The 25,591-nt window shown below is 40.2% G+C and overlaps 1 protein-coding gene across 1 annotated transcript in view; it reads right to left on the bottom strand.

The window, feature by feature from the left end:
• The window catches only part of zmat4a (zinc finger, matrin-type 4a), a 217,994-nt gene that overhangs the window by 57,511 nt on the left and 134,892 nt on the right, over positions 1–25,591 (bottom strand). The window contains exon 5 of the mRNA XM_049470464.1: positions 562–783. Within this exon, the coding sequence (XP_049326421.1) occupies positions 562–783 (222 nt within the window). The remainder of the gene's footprint in view (positions 1–561; positions 784–25,591) is intronic.

Here is a 25,591-nt window from a genome sequence, read left to right as displayed (position 1 = left end):
AACTTCTGGCAGCACCATCTCAGGTCATAATGGCTAATTTGTCGCTGAGTTTGCTCAGGTTGCTGAATCAAAATGCTAAAATGTTCAGAGTTGTGGCCAAGGGGGACCTTGTTTGACATCCCCTTAGCTTGGTGTTATTGGTGCAGAAGTTGGTAAGGTCCTTTGTACTCTAAAATGGCAATGAATGGCAGCTGTTCCAGGCATTACATCCCAGATACCATGCTCATGTGGAGCTCACATGCGTGAAACATGGTCTAGGTGGCTTCCAGATGGGTTTGTAGGGGTGGTTTACTGGAACCCTACTGGGCTTGCAGTCCATCTACACGTCATGTGCAGAGTATACATTGGGGACCCATGTTTAACCCTTTCTGTTCTGGTCCCCTTGTTGACTCTGATGGGAACCATCGCTGAAATTCATACATGAAATACAAAACCATGGAACTGAAAATATTTTGGGTTCCAACTATTATTGAGAACATTTAGGAAAGCTATTGTAACTGATATGATGTTAAATATTAGGGAGTTTTTATATTTAAGGAGGAAAAAGTCACAGTTTTTTACCTTTCATCTCGCCCATGTCCAGCGTCTTGCCCAGCTGCTCCAGCAGGTCGGCACGCGCTGCATTCTTCTTGTGTTTCTTGCCGTCGTAGTGCTGCCGGGCCATTCCCGGGTTGTTGAACCAAGCGTTGCACAGCTGGCAGTACCGATCCGAGTCCCCATTCAGCCGGGGCGAACTCACCGGCGAGCTTTCAGAGGGCGTCTTCGCAGGACTGGGTGGTCCCTCTGTTGGACAGACAGCATGACAAATATATAAATATAAGAATCAACATTCTATATGTGCTACATAGCGTGATCTACAGTACTGTATTTTCTGCTCTATAGAGCGCACCAGATTACAAGGCGCATTATGTGTCAGTAGTAAGGAACAAGGGTGTTGACATGTTTTCCTTCTAATTCAGCAGATCTTGCCACTTTCTCTCTTGAAAGCTGTTTAAAGCGGTTCTGTTTATTATACAGTATACAGTAAGCTTAAATTTCCAGACTTCTACTAAAGCTGGCTGCAATAGCATTAGCGTTAGCGGCTAACCGCTAGTAAATGCCACCCAACAGAACTGCACTGAGGAACCCTGAGTGTTCCAGTTAAACAGGGCCAGTGGTTCATCTCATGTAGCTTGTTTTAAGACAGTAAATATATATATATATATATATATATATATATATATATATATATATATATATATATATATATATACTCGCCTCTGATTGGCACAAAAAACTAGCACTTAGCATGCTAAGCGGCTAATGCTAATGTTCCTCCAGCAATTCTAGCCAGGGTTGGCAGCAGGCTACAGACCGATAAGACTTACCCCTGAACAGCGAAAGAGCTAGAGCTTAGCATGGTTAGCGGCTAATGCTAATACTGCTCCAGCCTTAGTGCTGGAGAACTAAACTGAAACTGCTGTATAACTCTGTACTTCAGTGGAGTGGCTTTACTGCTCCTTAATACCTGAATGATATAATTCATACATAAGGAGCACCGGATTATATAGAGGACTGACAATTTTGGGGACAATTAAAGTATTTTAGTTGCAGCTTATAATGTAAAAAAAAAGCAATATGATTTATATTGTACAGATAACACTCCTAAAAAAACTTCAGATTCATGTAAAGTTTCGGTTTCATCTTATCGAGCATACTTTATACATACATTCTTTTTATACATCTCTTTATACAGTGCCATAATGGGTCTGGATCAATACATTCGGTTGAGACAACAAGCAAACGTGTACAAAAAAAGTAAAACCTGTTTTTTTTTTTATTTCAATACAATACGTTTCATTTTTTTCTTCAGCAAACTGTCAGCACACTGAATTATGCTAGCAAAATCTAAAGGATAACATGAGGCCATCTGTCTGTGATCTGAATCTCCAGAAAATGTGGGCCATCCAACAAGACAATGACCCTAAACCCACAAGTCGTTCTACCAAAGAATGGTTAAAGTAAATTAAAGAAACCCACCAACATAACAGCAAAGCCAAAGCTGTTTTTGTTTTTTATATCTCCTCGTACAATTCAAAGAAGTGTCTGTGGATCAATACATTCATTCTATACAACAAACAAACAAAAGACACATGAAAAAAAAAAAGTACACTTAACTTAACCTCCGACACTTTTTCCTGCTTTATTTCCGCCAAGTTTTGTCTTTTCTTCAGTGAACCTTCAAAAACCGGAAAAGCTACCTGCTGCAAATGGTGAACTAAAGAGGAACGTAGCAATTACCGGCCACCCCTCGAGTTGTGATGGATCCTGCATCCTAGCGTTGCCCTCTGCAGCACAGCCACAGCCTGGTGAATAACAAGCTGTTGTCTTAATCTGTCACACAAGCAGGAAGCCAGCGTCACGCCTGGCAATCCAGGAGGAAAAACACAGCTGAAAAAAATAAATAACAATCCTCTGACCTTACCCTCCTTACTGCAGCTTGTTTAGGTCCTCATTCGTTAGCGGCGTTAGCACCGAGCCCATCAATCATGATACACATGTGCTGCTCATGTATGACCATTAGCACTGAGCTAACTGCTCAGCTGCTCATCTGCACCCATCTAACATAACATTATTACATATATGACATACAGTTGTGGTCAAAAGTTTACATACACTTGTAAAAAAACATAATGTTATGGCTGTCTTGAGTTTTCAATAAGTTCTACAACTCTTATTTTTCTGTGATAGAGTGATCGGAACACATACATGTTTGTCACAAAAAACAGTCATAAAATTTGGTTCTTTCATAAATTTATTATGGGTCTGCTGAAAATGTCACCAAATCTGCTGGGTCAAAAATATACATACAGCAACAAAATTTGTCAATTTTGGTGATGTAGCGAGTTGTGTCAATCAAATTAGCTTCATGTCATGGCCTCTTCACTTCTTGTAAGTGATTCTGATTGACTACAGCTGTTGACTTCTCATGAGCCCATTTAAATAGGGCTCATTTGACCCAGTGATTAGACTCAGCTACAAAAGCTACAATGGGAAAGTCAAAGGAACTCAGTGTGGATCTGAAAAAGCGAATTATTGACTTGAACAAGTCAGGGAAGTCACTTGGAGCCATTTCAAAGCAGCTACAGGTCCCAAGAGCAACTGTGCAGACAATTATACGCAAGTATAAAGTGCATGGAACAGTTGTGTCACTGCCACGATCAGGAAGAAAACGCAAGCTATCACATGCTGCCGAGAGAATCACCAAGAAGCAGGTCTGCAAGGATTTGGAAGCTGATGGAACACAGGTGTCAGTCTCCACAGTCAAGCGTGTTTTACATCGCCATGGACTGAGAGGCTGCCGTGCAAGAAAGAAGCCCTTGCTCCAGAAAAGGCACCTTAAGACTCGGCTGAAGTTTGCTGCTGATCACATGGACAAAGATAAAACCTTCTGGAGGAAAGTTCTCTGGTCAGACGAAACAAAAATTGAGCTGTTTGGCCACAACACCCAGCAATATGTTTGGAGGAGAAAAGGTGAGGCCTTTAATCCCAGGAACACCATGCCTACTGTCAAGCATGGTGGTGGTAGTATTATGCTCTGGGGATGTTTTGCTGCCAGTGGAACTGGTTCTTTGCAGAAAGTAAATGGGATAATGAAGAAGGAGGATTACCTCCAAATTCTGCAGGAAAACTTAAAACCATCAGCCCGAAGGTTGGGTCTTGGGCGCAGTTGGGTGTTCCAACAAGACAATGACCCAAAACACACATCAAAAGTGGTAAAGGAATGGCTAAACCAGGCTAGAATTAAGGTTTTAGAATGGCCTTCCCAAAGTCCTGACTTAAACCCCATTGAGAACATGTGGACAGTGCTAAAGAAACGGGTTCATGCAAGAAAACCATCACATTTAGCTGAACTGCACCAATTCTGTCAAGAAGAGTGGTCAAACATTCGACCTGAAGCTTGCCAGGAGCTTGTGGATGGCTACCAAAAGCGCCTAGTTGCCGTGAAAATGGCCAAGGGACATGTAACCAAATACTAATGTTGCTGTATGTATATTTTTGACCCAGCAGATTTGGTGACATTTTCAGCAGACCCATAATAAATTTATGAAAGAACCAAATTTTATGACTGTTTTTTGTGACAAACATGTATGTGTTCCGATCACTCTATCACAGAAAAATAAGAGTTGTAGAACTTATTGAAAACTCAAGACAGCCATAACATTATGTTTTTTTACAAGTGTATGTAAACTTTTGACCACAACTGTATATAGGGGAACTTCGTAGTTCTATGCAGCTGAGTGCCGTAGAGCAGCACAGCAGTGCCAATATTTCATGTTATAGCATGAACCTCGAGTGTATTATTATGTAATTATACCACAGTTCCATTATCACTGTTTATTAAAAGATTTAAAGAGTTAAAGAGGAGGAGAAAATACAATCGGTTTGGTTATAAACACTCTTCAAGTTAAAATAGTTCCATTTCTGCTCTGTTTGTAGCTGCCCTGTTTGGTTTGTAAGCGCTGCATCGTTGCTAGTTTACCCGTATGTGGCGGAGTAATACATGGAGAGCTTTGGTTACAGTGCATTACCGGCTGATAACATCATTCATAGAATGCTTCTCAACCAATCACATTGCAGGGTCAGAACTAACTGTGGTATTATTTTTATTATTATCATTATTATTATCATTATTATTATTATTATTATATACAGTTTTCAAAATTCATTTCTCCAGCAAACACTTAGCAACATCATAATAGCCACCAAGGATACTGAGGCCACACCTTGTCAACCAACTAGCATCCAATAAGCAACACCATAGCAACCACCACAGATACCAATGGAACCATTTAGCAACAAAATTGCAAACACCTTGGACACGTTAGCTACCACTTAGCAACATCATATCAGCCATCAAAGATACCATAGCAACTCCCTAGCATCCACTTAGGAACACTATAGCAACCACATTAGATACCAAATCAATCATTTAGCAACACCATAGCAACCACCTTGGACACGTTAGCTACTTCTTAGCAACACCATAGCAATAAACAGGTATGCTGCTGCAATTCCATAGAAATCACTTAGTATCCACTTATCAACCACCTTGCATCCACTTAGCAATACAAGAGCAACCACAATAGATATCAAAGCATCCATTTAGCAACACCACGGATACCATAGCCACACATTAGTATCCACTTAGCAACTACCTAGCAACCACCACAGATACCTACTTAGCAACAAAATAGCATCCACCTTGGACATGTGAGCCAACACTTATCAAAAAAAATTGCAACAAGCAGGTATACTGCTGAAAATCCATAGAAACCACTTAGTACCCACTTAGCAACCACCTAGCATCCACTTAGCAAGACTATAGCAACCATTTAGCAACACCATAGCAACCACCTTGAACGTTTAAGCTACCACTTAGCAATATTATAGCCGCCACCATGGATACTACAGCAACCTATTAGCTATAGTTTAGGAAACAACGTGGATTTCTTTGTGATGGGAGTGAGGTATTTAATAAAGCATTAATAAACAGTTACAACACACTGCCCACAGGACACTGCCTCGTGATTCTGCTGTCCACAGGATGCTGCTTCCCACAGGACACTGCCCACAGGACACTGTGGCCCACAGAATGCCACCCACAGGAGGCTGCCTACAGGATGCTGCCCAAAGGACACTGCCCACAAGATACTGTTGCCCACAGGACAGTGCCCACAGGACACTGTTGCCCACAGGCCACTGCGCACAGTATACTGCCCACAGGACACTGCTGGCCACAGGACACTGAACACAGGAAACCCACACAGGATGCTGCCCATAGGACGCTGCTGCCCACAGGACACTGCCCACAGGATACTGTTGCCCACAGAATGCCACCCACAGGAGGCTGCCTACAGGATGCTGCCCAAAGGACACTGCCCACAAGATACTGTTGCCCACAGGACAGTGCCCACAGGACACTGTTGCCCACAGGCCACTGCGCACAGTATACTGCCCACAGGACACTGCTGGCCACAGGACACTGAACACAGGAAACCCACACAGGATGCTGCCCATAGGACGCTGCTGCCCACAGGACACTGCCCACAGGATACTGTTGCCCACAGAATGCCACCCACAGGAGGCTGCCTACAGGATGCTGCCCAAAGGACACTGCCCATAAGATACTGTTGCCCACAGGATACTGTTGCCCACAGAACAGTGCCCACAGGACACTGTTGCCCACAGGCCACTGCGCACAGTATACTGCCCACAGGACACTGCTGTCCACAGGACACTGAACACAGGAAACCCACACAGGATGCTGCCCATAGGACGCTGCTGCCCACAGGACACTGCCCACAGGATACTGTTGCCCACAGGATGCTGCCCACAGTACGCTGCAGCCCACAGGATACCGCACACAGGGCGCTGCCTACAGGATACAGACCACAGGACTATACTTACAGGACGCTTTCCACAGGACACTGCCCACAGGACAGTGCCCAAAGGGTGATGCTGCTCACAGGATGCTGTTGCCCACAGGACACTGCAGCAACACTGTGGAGTTTAAAAACTTCAACATCACAGCTGTATCTGATCCACTCACTGTAGTAATAATAATAATAATAATAATAATAATAACAATAATAATAATAGTATTAATAATAATAATAATAATAATAATAATAATAATAATAGCTGTATCTCTGTGTTGGTTTTCTCTCCTGTGAGGTTCTGAGTATTGTAGAACTGAGAGGTGGTCATAATGTTTTGGTTGATCACTGTATCAGTCATTCACACTTATTAATATCAGGACAAAGCCGATTGGCCTGGCTGTTCTTTTGTAGCTCTCCTGCTCGGCCAATAGCACAGATCTGATTGACCCGGCGCCGGATTGGCCGGTCAGCTTCACACTGCTGTCGCACTAATCCGACCCAACACCCGGCAGCCTGACCCAGCCTGACAAACACATGATCTGCTGTAGCTCCAGTAAACCGGGCAGTGATGGATCTCACGGTGTGACAGGGGACGGGACGGAGGCGGGAGGATGCTGTCTGTCAGCATCTGTCAGTAATTTGACATCGAGACACGACGCGATGCTGTGTAGAACATGTTCTCCAGCTGTGTTTGGAGACGTGAGCAGAACCTGTGTGCTAACGATGAGACATGATGCCATGCTGTACCTGCTCCAGAAACTAAAAACCTCACAGTGATCACTTAAAGCTAATCTGAAAGAAGAAAACAGATATCAGAAACATATAAAGTGACATGAGCAATATTTATTTAGTTACTCATACTGAAGTAGCGTGTGTTGCATGTGTAACGCTGCAAAATGCCAGACATCTCAGCACATAGCACTGAGTTGTAGAGGTTCCTAATGGAGTCCTGTAATAATCCATTAGATACTGTATATCGTCGCTGTCCAATTAAACACACGTATCTCCAAAACAGCAGCTTTACTGCAAAGAGAAAAAAGCTGCTAAGTTTTTAAAGGTTTTTATTTTAGGTAATTTTGGAGTATTTATATTGCTCTGTTTTTTTATTGTTTTGTTTTCTTTATCCAAAAAGCAGTGTGTAGAACATGGAGGAGAACATGATGCCAAGATGCAAAAATGTGATTAAAAAACAGAATTATTTCACCAAATATTGATTTCTGAACACTTAAATCTTTATGAATATGAACTTGTTTTCTTTCCATTATTTGAGGTCTGAAAGCTCTGCATCTTTTTTGTTATTTCAGTCTTTTCTCATTTTCCGCAAATAAATGCTCTAAATGACAATATGTTTATTTGAAATTTGGGAGAAATTGATTCAGAAACTGAAATTTGTATCTTTATTTTTTCTGTTGACCACAATTCAATATTAGATAGATAGATAGATAGATAGATAGATAGATAGATAGATAGATAGATAGATAGATAGATAGATAGATAGATAGATAGATAGATAGATAGATAGATGGAATAAAAGTGTAATAATTTTTTATTTACTTCCACTTTCTACTTGAAAACCCTTAAAAATGTATTTTAAAATGTTCTACATTGAAAATTAATACTAAAGTCATCCAAACTATGAATTTTACATTCTTCAAAGTAGCACATCTTGTTCAGATTAGATAGCGTTATAAATCTCTGTTGATTTTTTCTCAGTCAGCTTTATTTTTTTCAAGAATGAATTACCTGAATTTCTTGTCTCTTAATAAAGTGTTTGTAGTGTAGTGTTTGAGTTGGTATACAGTGCATAGCTCTACTTGAGTAATGTTTTAATCCAGATTATGAGAAGCAAGAACTACTCAACTAAGTAAAGTAAAAAAAAATGCTTTAAGAAAAATAAAGGTCAGTCAACCCAAAAAGAGGAAATTTAAAGAACTTATCTTGAAGAAAGTATCTTCAAGTGCAGTCGTAAAAAAGACCATAAAAACGCTATAATGATGGAACTGGCACTCATCAGGTTCACCTCAGGAAAGAAAGAGCAAGAGTATCCTCTGTTGTACAGGATAAGTTTGTCAGAGCTACCAGCCTCAGAAATCAAGTATTTTTGGTTTATTTAACACTTTTAGGTACTACATGATTCCTTATGTGTTCCTTCATAGTCTGATAGATCACTTCACTATTCATTTACTATGAAGGAAAAAGTGATGATACCACTTTAAAATAAGACTACCTTTATAAAGGGTTTATAAATGGTTTACAATGAGTTTATTAATGGTTACTAAACAATGACCTGTTGTTTGCCAAATAGTGAACCCACAGCCATCTATATTGTTGCCCTTTCTACGTATGTGTTATAACTGATTATTAATGATTAATAACCATTAATAAACTAATTGTAAACCGTTTATAAACCCTTTATAAACGTAGTCTTATTTTAAAGTGGTACTAATGTGATTAAATTAGAATGGCCAATCCCACTACTATTTTTTATCCATAGTAACCACAGTAACCAGTGCTAAAACCCACACGGGCGATTAAACAATATTCAACAATAAAGATCCCACTGAAATGATGATATCAGAGGCTTGCTGTGTATTGGTTTAACAGTTCTCATATGTTTGTTATTGAAGACCGTCACAAACTAATGTAGTCCAATGGAATTTGTTATGAGGTCTGAATGGGAGTCATTAGATTACCATAACAAGACCATCAGGGAGGATCCTGGATGAAATTCTAATGTTTATTTTTCTTCCTTTAGCAGCAGGCTGGCAAAACCAGGCCTGATTATTAAAGTGCCTCAATTCATCAGCGAGTGTGTGAAGATAATGAGGTGCTGCTATAGGAAGAGAACGCATGTGAGAATAGAGCTCTACGCCAACAGGAAATAAAGATTCCTCTCATTCCATCTGCCCGTTCTTCTTCGCTGTTATTTTTATTTTTTTCCTGTTCTATAAAACCATGCTGTTGTGATGGATACAGTATGTGGTTTAGCATCGTCTTAAAAAAAGATGACTGCATGAAAATTAAATATACAGCTCTGGAAAAAAATTCAACCACTTAAAAATGATGAATTTCTTTGATTTTACCAAACTAAAAACCTGGAAAATAATCAAGAGGAAGATGGATGATCACAAGCCATCAAACCACCAAACTGAACTGCTTGAATCTTTGCACCAGGAGTAAAGCAGCATAAAGTTATCCAAAAGCAGTGTGTAAGACTGGTGGAGGAGAACATGATGCCAAGATGCATGAAAAAAACTCTGATTAAAAACCAGGATTGTTCCACCAAATATTGATTTCTGAACTCTTAAAACTTTATGAATATGAACTTTTTGTTTTCTTTGCATTATTTGAGGTCTGAAAGCTCTGCATCTTTTTTTGTTATTTCAACCATTTTAATTTTTTTGCAAATACATGCTTTAAATGACAATACCTCTTATTTTTTTACAGAGCTGTATATATACATTTATCTTTTTTGAGAGACAAGTTTTTTCACATTTCACTTTATGAAGTGTACTGTATGTATGTGAGAATAGCCCTTAATGCCAAAAAGATACCAAGATGCCACCACGCCATGACTCTTGTTCTTCCTTTGTTGTTCTTTGTTTTGTCCACAAAACCATGCTCTTGTGATGGATACAGTGTGTGGTTTAGCATTGTTTTGCCAAATTTTTAATGCATGTAAGACCAATCTGTTGATGCTTGTCAACCAAATGTATTTCTGTTGAATCCAATTAAATGTTAAGAGCTTTCCCTTCTCTTGTAAAGTCAAAGCATGTGTGGAAAAACTGGGGCACTGCTCTATGAAGAAAATAAATGTACAGTATTTGAGAATATTCTTTTATGCCTCCAAGGTAGATTGCACATTGCCAATATCTGCATTCCTTTTATTTGTTCTGTTTATTCTTCCTTTTTTGTTCTTTTGTTATTTCATCTGGATTCCTCTTCCTCAAAGCCATGCTCTTGTGATTAATGCAGTATTTGGTTTAGCATTGTTTTGGTAAAATATAGATGCAAGTATGACACATTGTCATTGTTCATCTTTACAGGAGAGAAAAAAAAAAACTTTTAAACTTTCAATGGAAGTCTGTGATGTGAAAATAGTAAATTTTAAGTCATTTTGAAGCGTTTCATTGGTCCGTTCATCAAGAAATCTTGGCACAGTGTAAGGGAAAGTTTGTCTGTTTAAATTATGTAGTAAACTAAAAATCGACAAAAATTGAGATGCTTGTTTTTTTTATTATTGGACGGCGTCGATATGAAGAAGAGAAGAAGGTTTTAACAAAGAGAACATATGGTAGAATATTCCTTTATACAACCAAGATAATTGGACCATGCCAAGATCTGCTTTTTGTGTTCTTTTTCTTTTTTGGTAATTTTCCTTGTTTTTATTTATTTATTGAAGGCTCCTTGACGCGCCGTGCATCTCAGTTTGGACAGAATTTAATTCGGCCCAATTAAACAGCGGGGCTGCGTTGAGAGCGAAGCTCCCAACTAAAATAATTCGGGAGACGTGCTCTGAAACTATCGCTCCCCTTCAGTGGAGAGCGTCAATAGGAGTGGGAAAGAAACCCGAGCCGAGCTATTCATTCCACGCCGGATAATTTCATCATAATTCCTTTTCTTTTCACGCCAAGGTTTTCAGTCAGCTGCTGCTGCTAATTGAGGAGCTTTGCAGCTCTATATATAACGCGAGATGAGATTGCCTGGAAGCAAGGAATTTAATTAGTGTTGCCTGAGGACAATGCAGGGTTCATGTTATGGGGAAAATGAACACAGAGTGACACGAGGGGCTGATTTGTTTGCTTTGCATGACTGGAAAACACATTAATGTGCAGCTTTGAAGGAAGGGTTTGAAAGGAGAAGGTGAAGAGCCTTCGAGGCATCAGATGGTATTAAAGCTATACTGAGGTGGGTAGTAGACATTGGGTTCTATCATGCACCCTGCGCAAGATATGTCGTCATGCTTGTTACACCCATCTTAAACCCTGTCAACACTTTATTTTCACGCCTTGTGCCGGTGCCGTTAAAATAGCATCAAAGTTAGCGATGGATGGAACAAAGTGTTGGAGAACTGGAAACTGAAACACCTGGTTTTAGACCACAATAATTTATTGTGGTGACGGACAGTTCTGGTGGAAACAGGAGAGTTGAGGTGCACATTGAATTCTGTCGTGATTTGAGCAGCCGTGGTTTTATGTTTTTTGGATACAATCCGGGTTAGCACCTGAGAGATTCTGTCAACAACAAATTGTACTTTTATTAAGTTTTCTTAGGTTCTAACAACTGTCTCACTCCTTAACCCCCCTTTTTCCCTATACACTCCTAACCTTTTGCCCCTCACCCTTATCTCTCACATCTCTCCTTTGTTTAACATAAGTTGATAGAGACACCCCCAATGATGACACCCCCCACATACTCCTCCATAAACCCTTACCCTTTCTCCCCCTGCTGTGTTCAAAGCAGTTTCTCATGTATGTAAAGTCCTACTGAAATGTCTTAGTAGCTCAGTCTAGTTGAGTCTCGGTCAGAGAGTCTCACACAGACAGTAACAGACAGACAAGTCACATGGACTAGTCAGGCGGACACAGAGGGAGCAACGACCAACTAAGCTGTGCCCGTGTAGATTTTCTGTCTGCACGAGAATAAACTCAAGTCATCTCTCAAGCTGTCTCCTGATTCCTGATTCTGACTCCTGATTCCTGAAAGCCGAATTTCTAACACACCCGAACATCCCTTTCAGACAGCTTCCTCTTACAGCGTCCACAGTTAATCCTGTTGGATGTGGTTGGTCCTTCTTGGTGGTATCTCGCTGACATTACCCTGGATACCGTGGCTCTTGATACATCACAAAGACTTGTTCACTGTCTTGGTCACAGATGCTCCAGCAAGACGTGCACCAACAATTTGTCCTCTTTTGAACTCTGGTATGTCACCCACAATGTTGTGTGCATTACTGAAGATTGGCCACCAGGCTGCTCCAATTTAGTCATGAAACCTCCCACACTAAAAAGACAGGTATTTAAGTTTCATTGTCCAACCCCTGTAAATCTCAGTGAACACCTGTACAGAGATATTAAACTTGCTGTTGGGAGAAGCATCCTTTAGATATAAGAGACTTGGAGCAGTTTGTTAAAGAAGAGTGGTCCAAAATTCCAGTTGAGAGGGGCAAGAAGGTTGTTGATGGTTATAGGAAGCGATTGATTATTGTTATTTTTTGCAAAAAAAATGTGGAACCAAATATTAAGTTGAGGATGACAATAATTTTGTTTGGCCAATTTTTTTATTTTTGCTATTTTAATATTTTTTGGGGGAGAACTACTGATTGTAGAAGCTGAATATACTATGAAAATGAAATTTGAACATTATTTAAGACCAATTGGTACTTTTGGCAGTGTGGGCAGTGTGCCAAGTCCTGCTGGAAAATGAAATCTGCATCTCCATAACTGGAGTTGTCAGCAGAGGAAAACACTGCACTGACTTTAGACTTGATTTATTAGACCAGCAGATGACATGTCTCTCCAAACCATCACTGATCATCAGTAAATTTTACATTTCATTTGTAAATCAAGGGAGCAGAGTCTGGAGGAAGAGTGGAGAGACACACAGTCCAAACTGCTTGAGGTCTTTTGCTTGAAATTATATAAATTTGGTCTTTTTTTCTGCTATTTCACTATTTTTTTGGGAGAAATACTGATTTTAGAAGCTGGATATATATGAATCCCAGCCAATGTTCGCAGAGAATAAGATCTGGACCTGATACATGCATGTTGTTCACAGTGCACTTGAAGAGATATCGTTTTTTTACACTTTGCGCGTGACAGTTTGCAGTGCTTTATGGTTTAGCGCCACCGTTAAGCTAATAGAAATGTGGACTTTAGCGCCGTTATAAAGCAGAAGCATGTTGGAGTAATGCAGAGCTTGCTAAGCCATCACTTTCACTTTTAACAGCAGGAATACGAGCGCTGGCAGTGAAGCATGGCGGTATTGATTCAGGTGCATGCTTGCTTAGAGCAAAACATCAATCAGAAATAAAAGGAGAGAGCGACTGTCGTTTCCAGGAAACAAAGACCACGGCTTCTGAGGATATTTGCTCAATCTGGGACAGGATTGCTTTATTTAGCTGATGGCGGCTCTTTCTGGGGGGGTGGAACTCTGCCTGAGGGGCTGCGAGGAGGAAAGGAACAGGGTGATATGATTCATCCACCAATTGCCCAATTGCTGCCCCCAGCATGAGGACACATGCAAACCATGTGCTGGGCCAGTATGGTCAATATGTTCAATATGGTCGATATGGTCGATGCGGTCAGCTCTGTGTAGAGAAGTTCAAAAGTCTGATGACTAGAGGGCAAAGTCTGAGGGCAAGAGGGCAAAAGATGCTTACGCTCAGAAAATCCAGATTCCAAAGGGCATATGGAAAGGCATCAAGTACATTACGGACTACAAAACCAACGTTGCACAAAGACTACTCCCTTGGGCGTAGTCTTTGTGCAACGTTGGTTTTTCGCAAAGAAACATCCAGATCTTTGGAGATAGTCTTGTAATCTTTTAAATAGGAGTTTATTAATGGTTGTTAATTAGGTATTAAATAGGGGATGTTTGGCTGCCTCAGCTACTGGATGCCTTGACTGGTATCACGAAATCTAAAGACTGTCAAAGGGTTTTGGGTCGTAATGTAGGGCTCAATGTCAGAAAGCTTGGTTTGCGCTCTAGGTTATGGGCCTTGCAGCAGGACAATGACCCCAGACATACTTGAAAAAAAAGCAGCCAGAAAATTCCACAGAGATTTCACAGAGCATAAGGAAGGGCATCAAGTACATTATGGACTACAAAACCAACGTTGCACAAAGCTTCAAAGACCTCTCCCTCCCTGAGACTCTCTATAAGTTCTATACTCGCAAAGAAACATCCAGATCTCTGGAGATAGACTTGTAACCTTAAATATAGGAGTCTTTAACTAAGTTAATGGTCGTTATCTAGGTTGTAAAAGTTTGTACTTGATGTTTTGGGGTTGTTTGGCTGCCTCAGTTACTGGATGCCTTGACTGGCATCATGAAATCTGACGACTGTCAAAGGGTTTTGGGTCGTGATGTAGGGCTTAATGTCAGAAAGCTTGGTTTGAGCTCTAGGTTATGGGCCTTGCAGCAGGACAATGACCCCAATCATACTTGAAAAAAAGCAACCAGAAAAATTCCACAGAGATTTCACAGAGCATATGGAAGCGCATCAAGTACATTACAGACTACAAAACCAACATTGCACAAAGATCCAAAGACCCCTCCCTCCCTGAGGCTCTTAACAAGTTCTACACTCGCAAAGAAACATCCAGATCCCTGGAGATAGACTTGTAACCTTAAATATAGGAGTCGTTAACTAGGTCAATGGTCATTAACTAGACATACTGTAGACGTAATGTAGGGCTCAATGTCAGAAAGCTTGGTTTGCACTCTAGGTTATGGGACTTGCAGCAGGACAATGACCCCAGACATACTTTAAAAAGCACCCAGAAAAATTCCACTGAGATTTCAAAACGTTGGACTACAAAACCAACGTTTCACAAAGACCCCTCCCTCCCTCCCTCTGAGGCTCTTAACAAGTTCTACACTCACAAAGAAACATCCAGATCTCTGGAGATAGACTTGTAACCTTAAATATAGGAGTCGTTAACTAGGTTAATGGTCGTTAACTAGGTTGCAAATGTTGGTACTTGATGTTTTGGGGTTGTTTGGCTGCCTCAGCTACTGGATGCCTTGACTGGCATCCTGAAATCTAAAGATTGTCAAAGGGTTTTGGGTCGTGATGTAGGGCTTAATCTCAGAAAGCTTGGTTTGCCCTCTAGGTTATGGGCCTTGCAGCAGGACAATGACCCCAGACATAGTTCAAAAAGCACAGACTACAAAACTGACGTTGCACAAAGCTCCAAAGACCCCTCCTTCCCTGAGGGTCTCAACAAGTTCTACACTCGCTTTGAGAACCCTGGCAACCCCCCCTCCAACCCACCCCCCTAGCACTAGAGTCACACCTTCAGCAGGAGAGGAGCGGAGGTAAGGAGAACGCTGAGGAGGATCAAGGATCAACCCCCGGAAAAAGCTTCTGGCCCAGACAACATCGAACAGCTTGCAGATGTTTTGGCAGATATCTTCAAGTCCTCCCTCATCCAGGCAGTTGTCCCCACTTGCCTGAAGACCGCCAACATCAATTCAGTCCCCAAGAGCTCCGCAGTGACAGGTCTGAATGACTACCGGCCATGTGGCAGGAAAGCTCTGCAGAGGGTGGTAAAGGCTGCACAGAGAATTGTTGGAGTTAGCCTCCCCAGAACCACGGACATCTACACCTCCAGATGCAGGAAAAGGGCCACCTGCATCATGAAGGATCCCTCCCATCAATATGTTGGTGACTAGGCCCAGAAAAAGTCAAAGAAAGGTGTCTAGAACCTGCCCAAGTAAACTAGCTGTCTCAGAACAAATATGATGGTGACCAGGTCTAGACCAAACCTATTGGAGGTCTCAAAAAAAAAACTAATTGGTAACTAGACCAAGTCAAAGTCAAGGAAAGTTTCAGAATAATTTCATGGTTAACTTGCAGGGTTTTGATGACACAGATGTTTAGATTTTATGAGTGAAAACCCAAAGACATCTTGACTTCCAAAACCCTCAGATCCGATTCCCAGCCTGCAGTCCTGGCTAGAGTTTTATTTGTCATCATCACTTCTTTCCCACTACACTACTGTCTCACCCAATGTAATTACCGCAGCCCTAATGGCTCTTCTGTGGTGTCCAAATTAAGTTCCCTGCCTTCTGCTGGAGAAGCCTGGAAGACTAAAGTCATCCATTAGAGCTGCCTCAGCTTTAGCTAACGTCTTTATGGTCAGCAAGGGGGAGGCCATGTTCCTGTTAATCTCCGAGCCTTTCTGCTCTGCTTTCGGCCAGCTTTAGGAACGGATTCTTAAAATGCCTCGGCTCCAACTGCGGGGGTTTTACTCTACCAGGAAGAAAAGATTGATTTGTGGGTGAAAATCAATATAAAGTACAGATTCAGTCAAAAGTGTAAATTATAAACTGAAGTCATCCAGATTATATAGGAACACATCAGGAATCATGCAGAAACTTAACAGTGTTACACAAACCAAAATACTCTGTGAAGAAGCATTTAGATGCTCTTATCTGTGGAGCTGTTAACTTGTGGTTTCTGAGGCTGGTAACAACAGATGAAACTCTTGCTCTTCATTTTCTGGGGCGGTCCTGATGAATGCCAGTTTCATCATCCATCAACGTTTTTGGAAGGTCTTTGCAATGAATGCACTTGAGGATACTTTTATGAGAAGATCTTGAGAATTTTCAGGATTGACTGACCTTCATTTCTTTAAGTTTTTTTTTTTATTCTTTGCTTAGTTGAGTATTTCTTGCTTCTCATAATCTGGATTAGAATATTAATCAAATATTCACTATTCACTGTATACCTGTAACTTAAGAAATTAAGTTTTGAAAATTTCAGTACAGAAAAATATTATGGTTTTATTAACACTTTTGTTCTGGACTAAATGATTCATGTTCTTATTCATAGTTCCAATGACTTTAGTATTAATCTACAATGCAGAACAGTTTAAAATAATTAAAAATAATATTAATTTAGATTATTTAAATTTAAGGTGTGTACCATTTCTGCCCAAATAATAGTTGTCTAAATTTCATACAAACACTGTGATACAACACAATTATCAAGATTTAATAAGAATCATCACATTATTACACATAGAGGGATATTAAACTTCAGTTTAAATAACTTTTTATACACATCCTACACAGTTTTCTTTTATGTGGGGGGCGGGGTGTATCCTGAGTGATGCCTGGATAAGTTTAATGATTTTTTTAAGTAGTTAAATACTACAAAATCCTTTTTTAATTATTCAATTAGCTATGCTTATAATTTCCTAATAATATCAAGTTTGTTTAAGATTTCCATGAAAACTCTTTCCACCCTGTAATCTTGGGATTACAGATAAAAAGACAAAGATTAAAGACACAGAGGGCACTGGCTTTAATCCCTGTCATGCAGCTTGCCCTCAGCTGCCGGAGCCCTGAGAGAGCACAATGGGCTTTGCTCTCTCTGGGTGGGTACAGTAGATGATGCATTTTCCCCTCATCACTCCTAGGGTGATGATGATCAGCACAAGGCTGCGTCTGTGAGCTGATGTATCAGTTGTGTTGGGGCATTACTAGGGACAATAGGCCTAGCTAGATTGCTGAAAAAATGGGGGAAAATCAAATTGAAATAAAATTTTATATATATAAAAACGACACTTGCTGCTGCTTCCAAATCTTCTTTTCAAAGGTTTACTTATAAAAAACAAAGGCAAACATTAGACTGGACTCATGAAGCTCGGTCAAAAAACTGTGTTGCTTCCAACGTATCTAACAGCAATCTGGCTACTCACGTACATGCAGTGGAAATGACGTGTTACTGACGGAAGCCAATAGAATAGCAGAAATGTTCTTTAAAGTTTTTATATTACTGAATTATGCATTTTACAATCATTATAAATGTCTAATAAACAATTTTCAACATATTTTAACGTTTTTAGCTAAATTATTCAAATAAAATAACTCTTATTTGGCTCTTGCACATGTAAAATGTTCATATTATCTTCACACTGAGCTTAAAGAGGTAAAGCTTATTCTGTCCACACTGCCATTGAAAAATATTACAGTCATTAAAATCATTTTCGAGGGACAAAATAAAAAAAATAAAAATTACCATAAAAAATTCTAAGAAAATAGAAAAAAAAACTGTGATTTTTTTTGAAAATCAAAAGATTAAAAAGTGATTAAGGTGGAAAATAAGATTTCTGTGTAGGCTAAAGTCTTATAAATAAGACTTATCCATCTTCCTTTTCAGCTGCATAGAGGTCCATAGAGGTCATTTAATGTGCTATACATTAAGAGAGCTCACACAGCTGCTCATCCTCCACAAAAAAGCCACTTTAAAAGCACTTAGCAGGATCCTGGCCCGGCTCTGGAGGGGGCTGTATTTATAGACAGCAGGATTAGAGCTGGCAGAGGAACAGGGTGGAGGTTAATTATAAAGGAACATTTAAAGCTGTACATTTCATAATCAAGGACAGAAGAGAATCTAATAATAGTGGAGTCGCTCTCAAAGGCCTTAAAATGACTATAAACAGCGAACGATAACAGATCAAATCTAGATCACAGTACTGTACAAAAATACACCGGTTATATATAGCGACGTACACGTGTTTGGGTCGAAATACAGCTCTGGAACAAATTAAGAGACCACTTCAGTTTCTGTATCAGTTTCTCTGATTTTGCTACTTATAGGTTTATGTTTGAGTAAAATGAACATTGTTGTTTTATTCTATAAACTACAGACAACATTTCTCCCAAATTCCGAATAAAATATTGTCATTTAGAGCATTTATTATTTAGAAAATGAGAAATATGGTCAAACCTCAAAAGATAATGCAAAGAAAACAAGTTCATATTCATAAAGTTTTAAGATCAGTTCAGAAATCAGTATTTGGTGGAATAACCCTAGTTTTAAATCACAGTTTTCATGCATCTTGGCATCATGTTCTCCTCCACCAGTCTTACACACTGCTTTTGGATAACTTTATGCTGCTTTACTCCTGGTGCAAAAATTCAAGCAGTTCAGTTTGGTGGTTTGATGGCTTGTGATCATCCATCTTCCTCTTGATTATATTCCAGAGGTTTTCAATTTGGTAAAATCAATTCAAAAACACAACATAGTGCGCACCAATAAATCAAGCGAGCACAACGCCTCCTCTGATTGGTCAGAGCTGTCTGGTGCGGGAGCAAGAATAAAGTAAATATAGTGAGAAGATTCTGTGTTTCAGTGTGTTTATCTGCATATCTGTGCAGTGTGAAGCTGCTTTAACACAGAACTCTGTGTTTTCAATGGGATGTGCAGCGCAGATGTGTCCAGTGAACGCTGCACATACTGCACATTTAAACAGCATGGAGCAGCAGAGACAGTGTTTGTTTATAGACCGTTTCAATGAGGAAATCAATAACAAAGCTACTGCACATGTCTGTTCCTTCGACGCTTCCGGTGGCGCTATTTTCAAGTGTACAGCTGTCAAAATGAGAGCGCATATTTCGCAAATCTCCCGAAAACAGAGCAAACATATGGTCAGAAATTGGTAAAAAGTGATCAAACCTCTTCTCCTGATCCTTTCGATAAGGATTTAAGAGGAAAGTTTTTTCCTCTGATTTAAAACGCTTCCCAGAGGTGACCTACCCAGATGTGAATCACTACATTGTTGAAACGGAGTGTGTTTACACCAGAGACGCAGTGAAAGCGTACTGCAGTTTGAGCGCATATAATTACTTTCTCAGTGGAAAAGTTGTGAATATTTGTTCCTGTAGTAGAGAAGCATCACTATAGTGTATTTTGAGGTTGGAGCAAGTCAGACGCTGTCCAACACGTACTCTGCATGATTTATAGATAAGAAGGAGGGAGGAGTTGTGAGCGGACACTGTAACTGCATGGCAGGTCAGCAGTGTGAAAAACGAAAGCAGGCGTGTTTACTATAGAGGACCAAAAATGACATATACAAGTATAAATAAATAAATGTTGAAATAAATAAATGAATAAATATATAAATCTTGACATAAAGAAATGCACATATAAATGAATAAATAAATATATAAATAAGAAATGTATTTATTAATGAATTTATTTACCTATACAATTATTTGTGCATGTACTTATTTATATATTTATTAATTTCAACTTTAATTTATTTATTCATTTATTTATTTATATATTTATACATTTATATGTGTATTTATTTATACTTATGTAATTTTTGGTCCTCCGTAGTTTACTTGTTTCAAGAACAATTTGACCTGATTTTCAGTGTTTGTGACTCTCAGATTAGGTGAAGTTTGCATTCATGTTAAATTAAAAAGTTACGTCCACTGTTTTGAACGCTGTTTACCGCTAAACGGAAGTGTCTAGGAACAGCCACGTCACTTCCTACGCTCATAAAAATCCCTCTGAAACGGTCTATAGCAGTTTATTATCTTGATAATAATATATCAGATTAAACTGTGCCTTAACAGCAGTTTAGCTTCAATTAAAAAAAAGAAGTATTGGGGGTCAAACTTGGTGGTGCAATTATTTGTGTTAAAAAAAAAAATACTGATTTCAAATTAATTGAGTGCCTTAACACTTAAACAATGACAGCTCTAGTTTCTATTTGAGATATTTTGATCTCTTGCACAGGTGAGCTCTTGCACTTTTTGCCTGCTACTGCACAGCCGTCCCAGTTTTCTCAGGAACTTATCAAGATGCCTCAGTTTCTCTCTCTCCACAAACTGCAGGTAATCAGCATTTGGTCAGGGTTTAATTTACAGAGGACGGCATGTTCCGGGCCAGCGTTGTCCTCTCTACATTATGTCAAACAAAGACATCAGCGAGTGACAACGGCACAGATTTGAAACTTTAATGAGGCTCGGCGAGAGGAAACCGCCAGAGAACTCCAGGTAACTCCGGGTAACACTTCAGGCAATCAGGAGGAGCAGGAAGGGAAAGTCAATTTTTTTCCGGAGACTTCCAGCTGATACACAGACATTTACTGGATTTAAGAGCGGATAATAATAACGACACGGAGTCTTCCTGTACATTGTGTTCCAAAAAAAAAAAACTTTATAACTCTTCCCTTCTCCTGCATATTGCTGTTCTGTTTTTTAGCAATGACGCTAAAAGAAAGAAGCTAAACGTTCTCATTTGTGTCAGTAAACTCAACACGCACCATTCCACCTTTTCAGAAACACCCACCGTGTGCTTCCACTTAACGGCCACTTTGAGTTCCACCTACAGAACATCGCTGGTCCACTGTATAAGTGGTACAATTACACATTATAGCTTGTGTAAAGTGGCTTTATGACAGCAAAGGTGGGAATTCTGATAATAGGAATATCTGTATTAGACTGTTTTGCCCTTTGATCTTTGTGTTACCAAATATGAAAAGATGGCATATGTTTCATGGCAACTGAACATATTAAGGGCCCTATTTTAGTGATCTATAGCACACCGAAATAATTGCATATCGCACAGCTGGAATATAGGGCGTGTTGGTGTGTCTTTGGTATCGTCAGAGTGCAAAAAATCTGCCCTGCGCATCTTGAAACATGCAAAAGGTATTAATGTACTAATTCTCTTAGTGTTTTGAGCTTAACATGAAATAAACCAATCAGTGTTTAGTGTTGTCATTCCCTTTAAGAGGCAGGTGAGCTCTGACTTTGGCGTGTTCAAAGACTGAGCTTCTGGTTATACCAGCAAAACCATCGACTCATTCTCTCTCACCGACAAAGGTTGCTATAGGAACCTGGGTGTTATGGTTGATGACCAGCTTCTCTTCACGCACCATGTGGCCTCAGTTGCTCGATCCTGCCGCTTCGCGCTTTATAACATCAGAAAAATTCAACCGTTTCTGACCCAACAGGCCGCCCAACTCTTGGTACAAACAGTGGTCATCTCACGCCTCGACTACTGCAATGCCTTACTAACGTTCCTCAGGGCCTGTGTAGTAAAGCCACTCCAAATGATCCAGAATGCAGCAGCACATCTGATCTTCAACCAGCCAAATCCAACGAGCACATGTCACCCCACTGCTCATTGAGCTCCATTGGCTACCAGTTGCTGCTCGTATCAAATTCAAAGCTCCTACAATGGCCTACAAGGTGATACAGAACAGCTCCTTCCTACCTGCACTGATCACTCCTGAAGGCTTACGCTACCTCCCAGCCGCTGCCTCACTTTACCAAACATTCACACAAAGCAATCCAGACTGTTCTCATACAGAGTTCCCCAATGGTGGAACAAACTACCTTCTACTACCAGATCAGGAGAATCTCTCACTATCTTTAAGAGACTCCTGAAGACAGAGCTCTTCAAAGAGCACTTACTCTCCTAACACCTCTAACTAACTACCTTCTACTACCAGATCAGGAGAATCTCTCGCTATCTTTAATAAACTCCTGAAGACAGAGCTCTTCAAAGAGCACTTACTCTCCTAACACCTCTAACACACTAACTACTTCTAACCTCATTTCCTTCTTCCCCTCCTTCACTCCTATATCCTATTATTTCCCTTCGACCTCCTTCAGGCCCTATCTAAAGATGTTTTTGCCTTCAATTACTTTTGTACTTCACTATTGTAAGTTGCTTTGGAGAAAAGCTGAATTTGCACTGCAGCTCATTTATTTTTGTGTGTGTAACGACCTCACCTCCTCTTGCCAATGTACAGAGCAAGCAGGGAGTCAACAATATTTTAGATATTTTAGGTATTTTAGAATATTTATAATATTAGAGTATCCAATTTACTTGATCTCCATATTTTTGGGCTGTGGGAGGAAACTGTAGTCCCTGGAGGAAACCCACACAGACATGGTGAAAACATGGAAACTCCACCCAAATAGGGACTTGAACCAAGTACCCCAGTGATGGAAGGTGAACACGCTAACCGCTAAGCCACTAAGCCACTGTACTGCTTAAAAAATGGAAAATTTTACATTCACTGCAGAAAAAGCAAAAACAGCAGCATTAAAGAGGCAGTGTCCTTGGTAAATATACATCATTTATATGAAAGCAATTACAGAACTCTTTTAAAACTTTCTGGCATTTTGAAGCTGTTGCATAAGCTTGCATATAAGCAATAAGTTCAGAACTGCTTTCGAAGGACGTCCACCACGAATCCCCCAAACTGATGCAGGACATGCAATAATACCTGTAGTCTTACATAAGCTGGTGCTCAAACGTCAAGAACAGTCGGGAATACTGTATTAAAATATATTAAAATATATGCTGCACTGAACTTCATTGACTTGCTGGATCAAACAGAAGAGGATCAAAGCCTTTTTTTTTAAGAGTTCGGGATGTTACCTGTCTTAGGCGATTTCTCCTTTTGGGACAAGCAGTCCGCACAAAGAAAGCTAAAGCCTAATGCATCTACTAAATAAACAGCAGCAGCCAGGGCTGTTTGTTCAGAACTAGTCAAAAATTTGGACACACCTTCTCTTTTTCAATGCGTTTCTTTATTTTTATGACTATTTACATTGTAGATTCTCACTGAAGCATCAAAACTATGAATGAACACATGTGGAGTTTTATGTACTTAACAAAAAAAAAAGGTGAAATAACTGAAAACATGTTTTATATTCTAGTTTCTTCAAAATAGCCACCCTTTGCTCTGATTACTGCTTTGCACACTCTTGGCATCATTCTCTCAATGAGCTTCAAGAGGTGGCCACCTGAAATGAAAAGTTTTCCATCAGTCTTGAAGGAAGGAGTTCCCAGAGGTGTTTATTAGCACTTGTTGCTCCTTTGCCTTCTTCACTCTGTGCTCCAGCTCACCCCAAACCATCTGGATTGGGTTCAGGGCCGGTGACTGTGGAGGTTCAGCTCATTTTTTGTTAAGTAGATAAAACTCCACATGTGTTCATTCATAGTTTTGATGCTTCAGTGAGAATCTACAATGTAAATAGTCATGAAAATAAAGAAAACGCATTGAAAAAGAGAAGGTGTGTCCAAACTTTTGGCCTGTACTGCATATAAATGATTACAGATTACATAATCTTATTAGTCACGGGGTCTTGTGTACGGCAGTCGGTCACCCCTAGTAGTGATACATGGGACACTACTAACAGCTCAGCGATATGTGCAGGACATCCTGCAACCACATATATTGCTTCTTGCTACAGGACTTTCAACTGGCAGCAGGATAACTAGCTAGCCCACACAAAGTAAAGGTTTCCCAGAAACGTCTTTGCCAGAATCAAACACTTCCTTGGCCTGTTTGGTCACCTGACTTATTGCAAATCATGCATTTACAGGTGTGCAGGATCTACAGGACCATCTGTAGGCAAACATCGGTGGGTAAGTTTGCAGGATGCCATACAGAATACTTATTCTCATTTTGCATCCAGGGTACAGGGTACTAGAGCATAGAACCTTCCACTTACATGTATCACCATTACTTTCACACTCATAGCACTCTATTGTATCACAATGCTTGTTGCTATCTTACACCTCGTCAACAGTTTATTTTCACGCCTTGTGCCCACGTCGTTAAAATAGGGTCAGAGTTTAGGAATAAATCTACACTGATGGGTGTGGTGGTCTGGAAATGAGTTCAGGTAAAAATCTGGCATGTTTTTGTATGTTGGTGGCAGGAAATACAGGTGCGCCACTGACTGATTAAAACCCTGACAACAGTCAACTGTCAGCCACCCAATCCTATCTTATCCATGAAGCTTGTTAACACAAATTAACGAGCTGCATTGAGCAAACCCAACTTTTAAGTCAACAATAAACAGAACAAAGAATGATAACTCGCACACTGATTGGTTTATTTCACGTGATGCCCAAAACACACCCATGATTAATTAAGAGAATTAGTACGTGACTTTTGCGCATTTCGAGATGCGCAAGTCATATTTTTTGTGCCCTCACCCTAAATCCAGCTGTATGATCTGCAATTGATTGGTGCGCCATAGATCACTAAAACAAAGTCCTTCTTATTTTTGTGACAGTGACTCTGTAGAGCAGAGTAGAGCAGCTTAAAGCACAAATCTAGTTTTTAGTTTTTAATCCACTACCATCCACTGTATTCCAGAGGTCAGGCAAAGCAACTACAGTTCACATATTGCGCTTTGCTACATTACGTATGCAAATGTTGCTAGTAAATTTCTCAGAGGAGTACAGCTAAGCCCAGTATTGATATACTGTCTGCAAATAGCCAAATTCAATTTATATCTCATTACAAAGATGTCTGAATACTGAAGTTAAGCTGAAACTACAGGGCCTCCCAGGATCAGAACAAGGGCTCGGGTCAGAGGCAACCCTCTACCTCCGCCTCGCTAATGTACGTTATGCAGGAATCAATACCGGCTGCCTCCTGATGGCCTGGATTGATCTCGCTCAGAGGGTACATTAGAGGCCAGCACATCGTACTCACAGCTCACATGGGAAAGACCTTCACTGTGAACATTGACAAGCTCTGCCCAAGGCACTGAGTACCATTACATTCCCAGAGCTGGCAAGGCTTGAGGTTTTGTCTTTGAGAGGCTTCCAAGCTCTTTAGTGGGCTGTGCTGCAATCCAGCAACATATCCAGTTCCTATTCAGGTG

This window comes from Astyanax mexicanus, chromosome 22 (genome assembly GCF_023375975.1).
Source record: "Astyanax mexicanus isolate ESR-SI-001 chromosome 22, AstMex3_surface, whole genome shotgun sequence".
Lineage (NCBI taxonomy): Eukaryota > Metazoa > Chordata > Actinopteri > Characiformes > Acestrorhamphidae > Astyanax > Astyanax mexicanus.
This window is presented reverse-complemented; position numbering and strand designations above follow the sequence as displayed.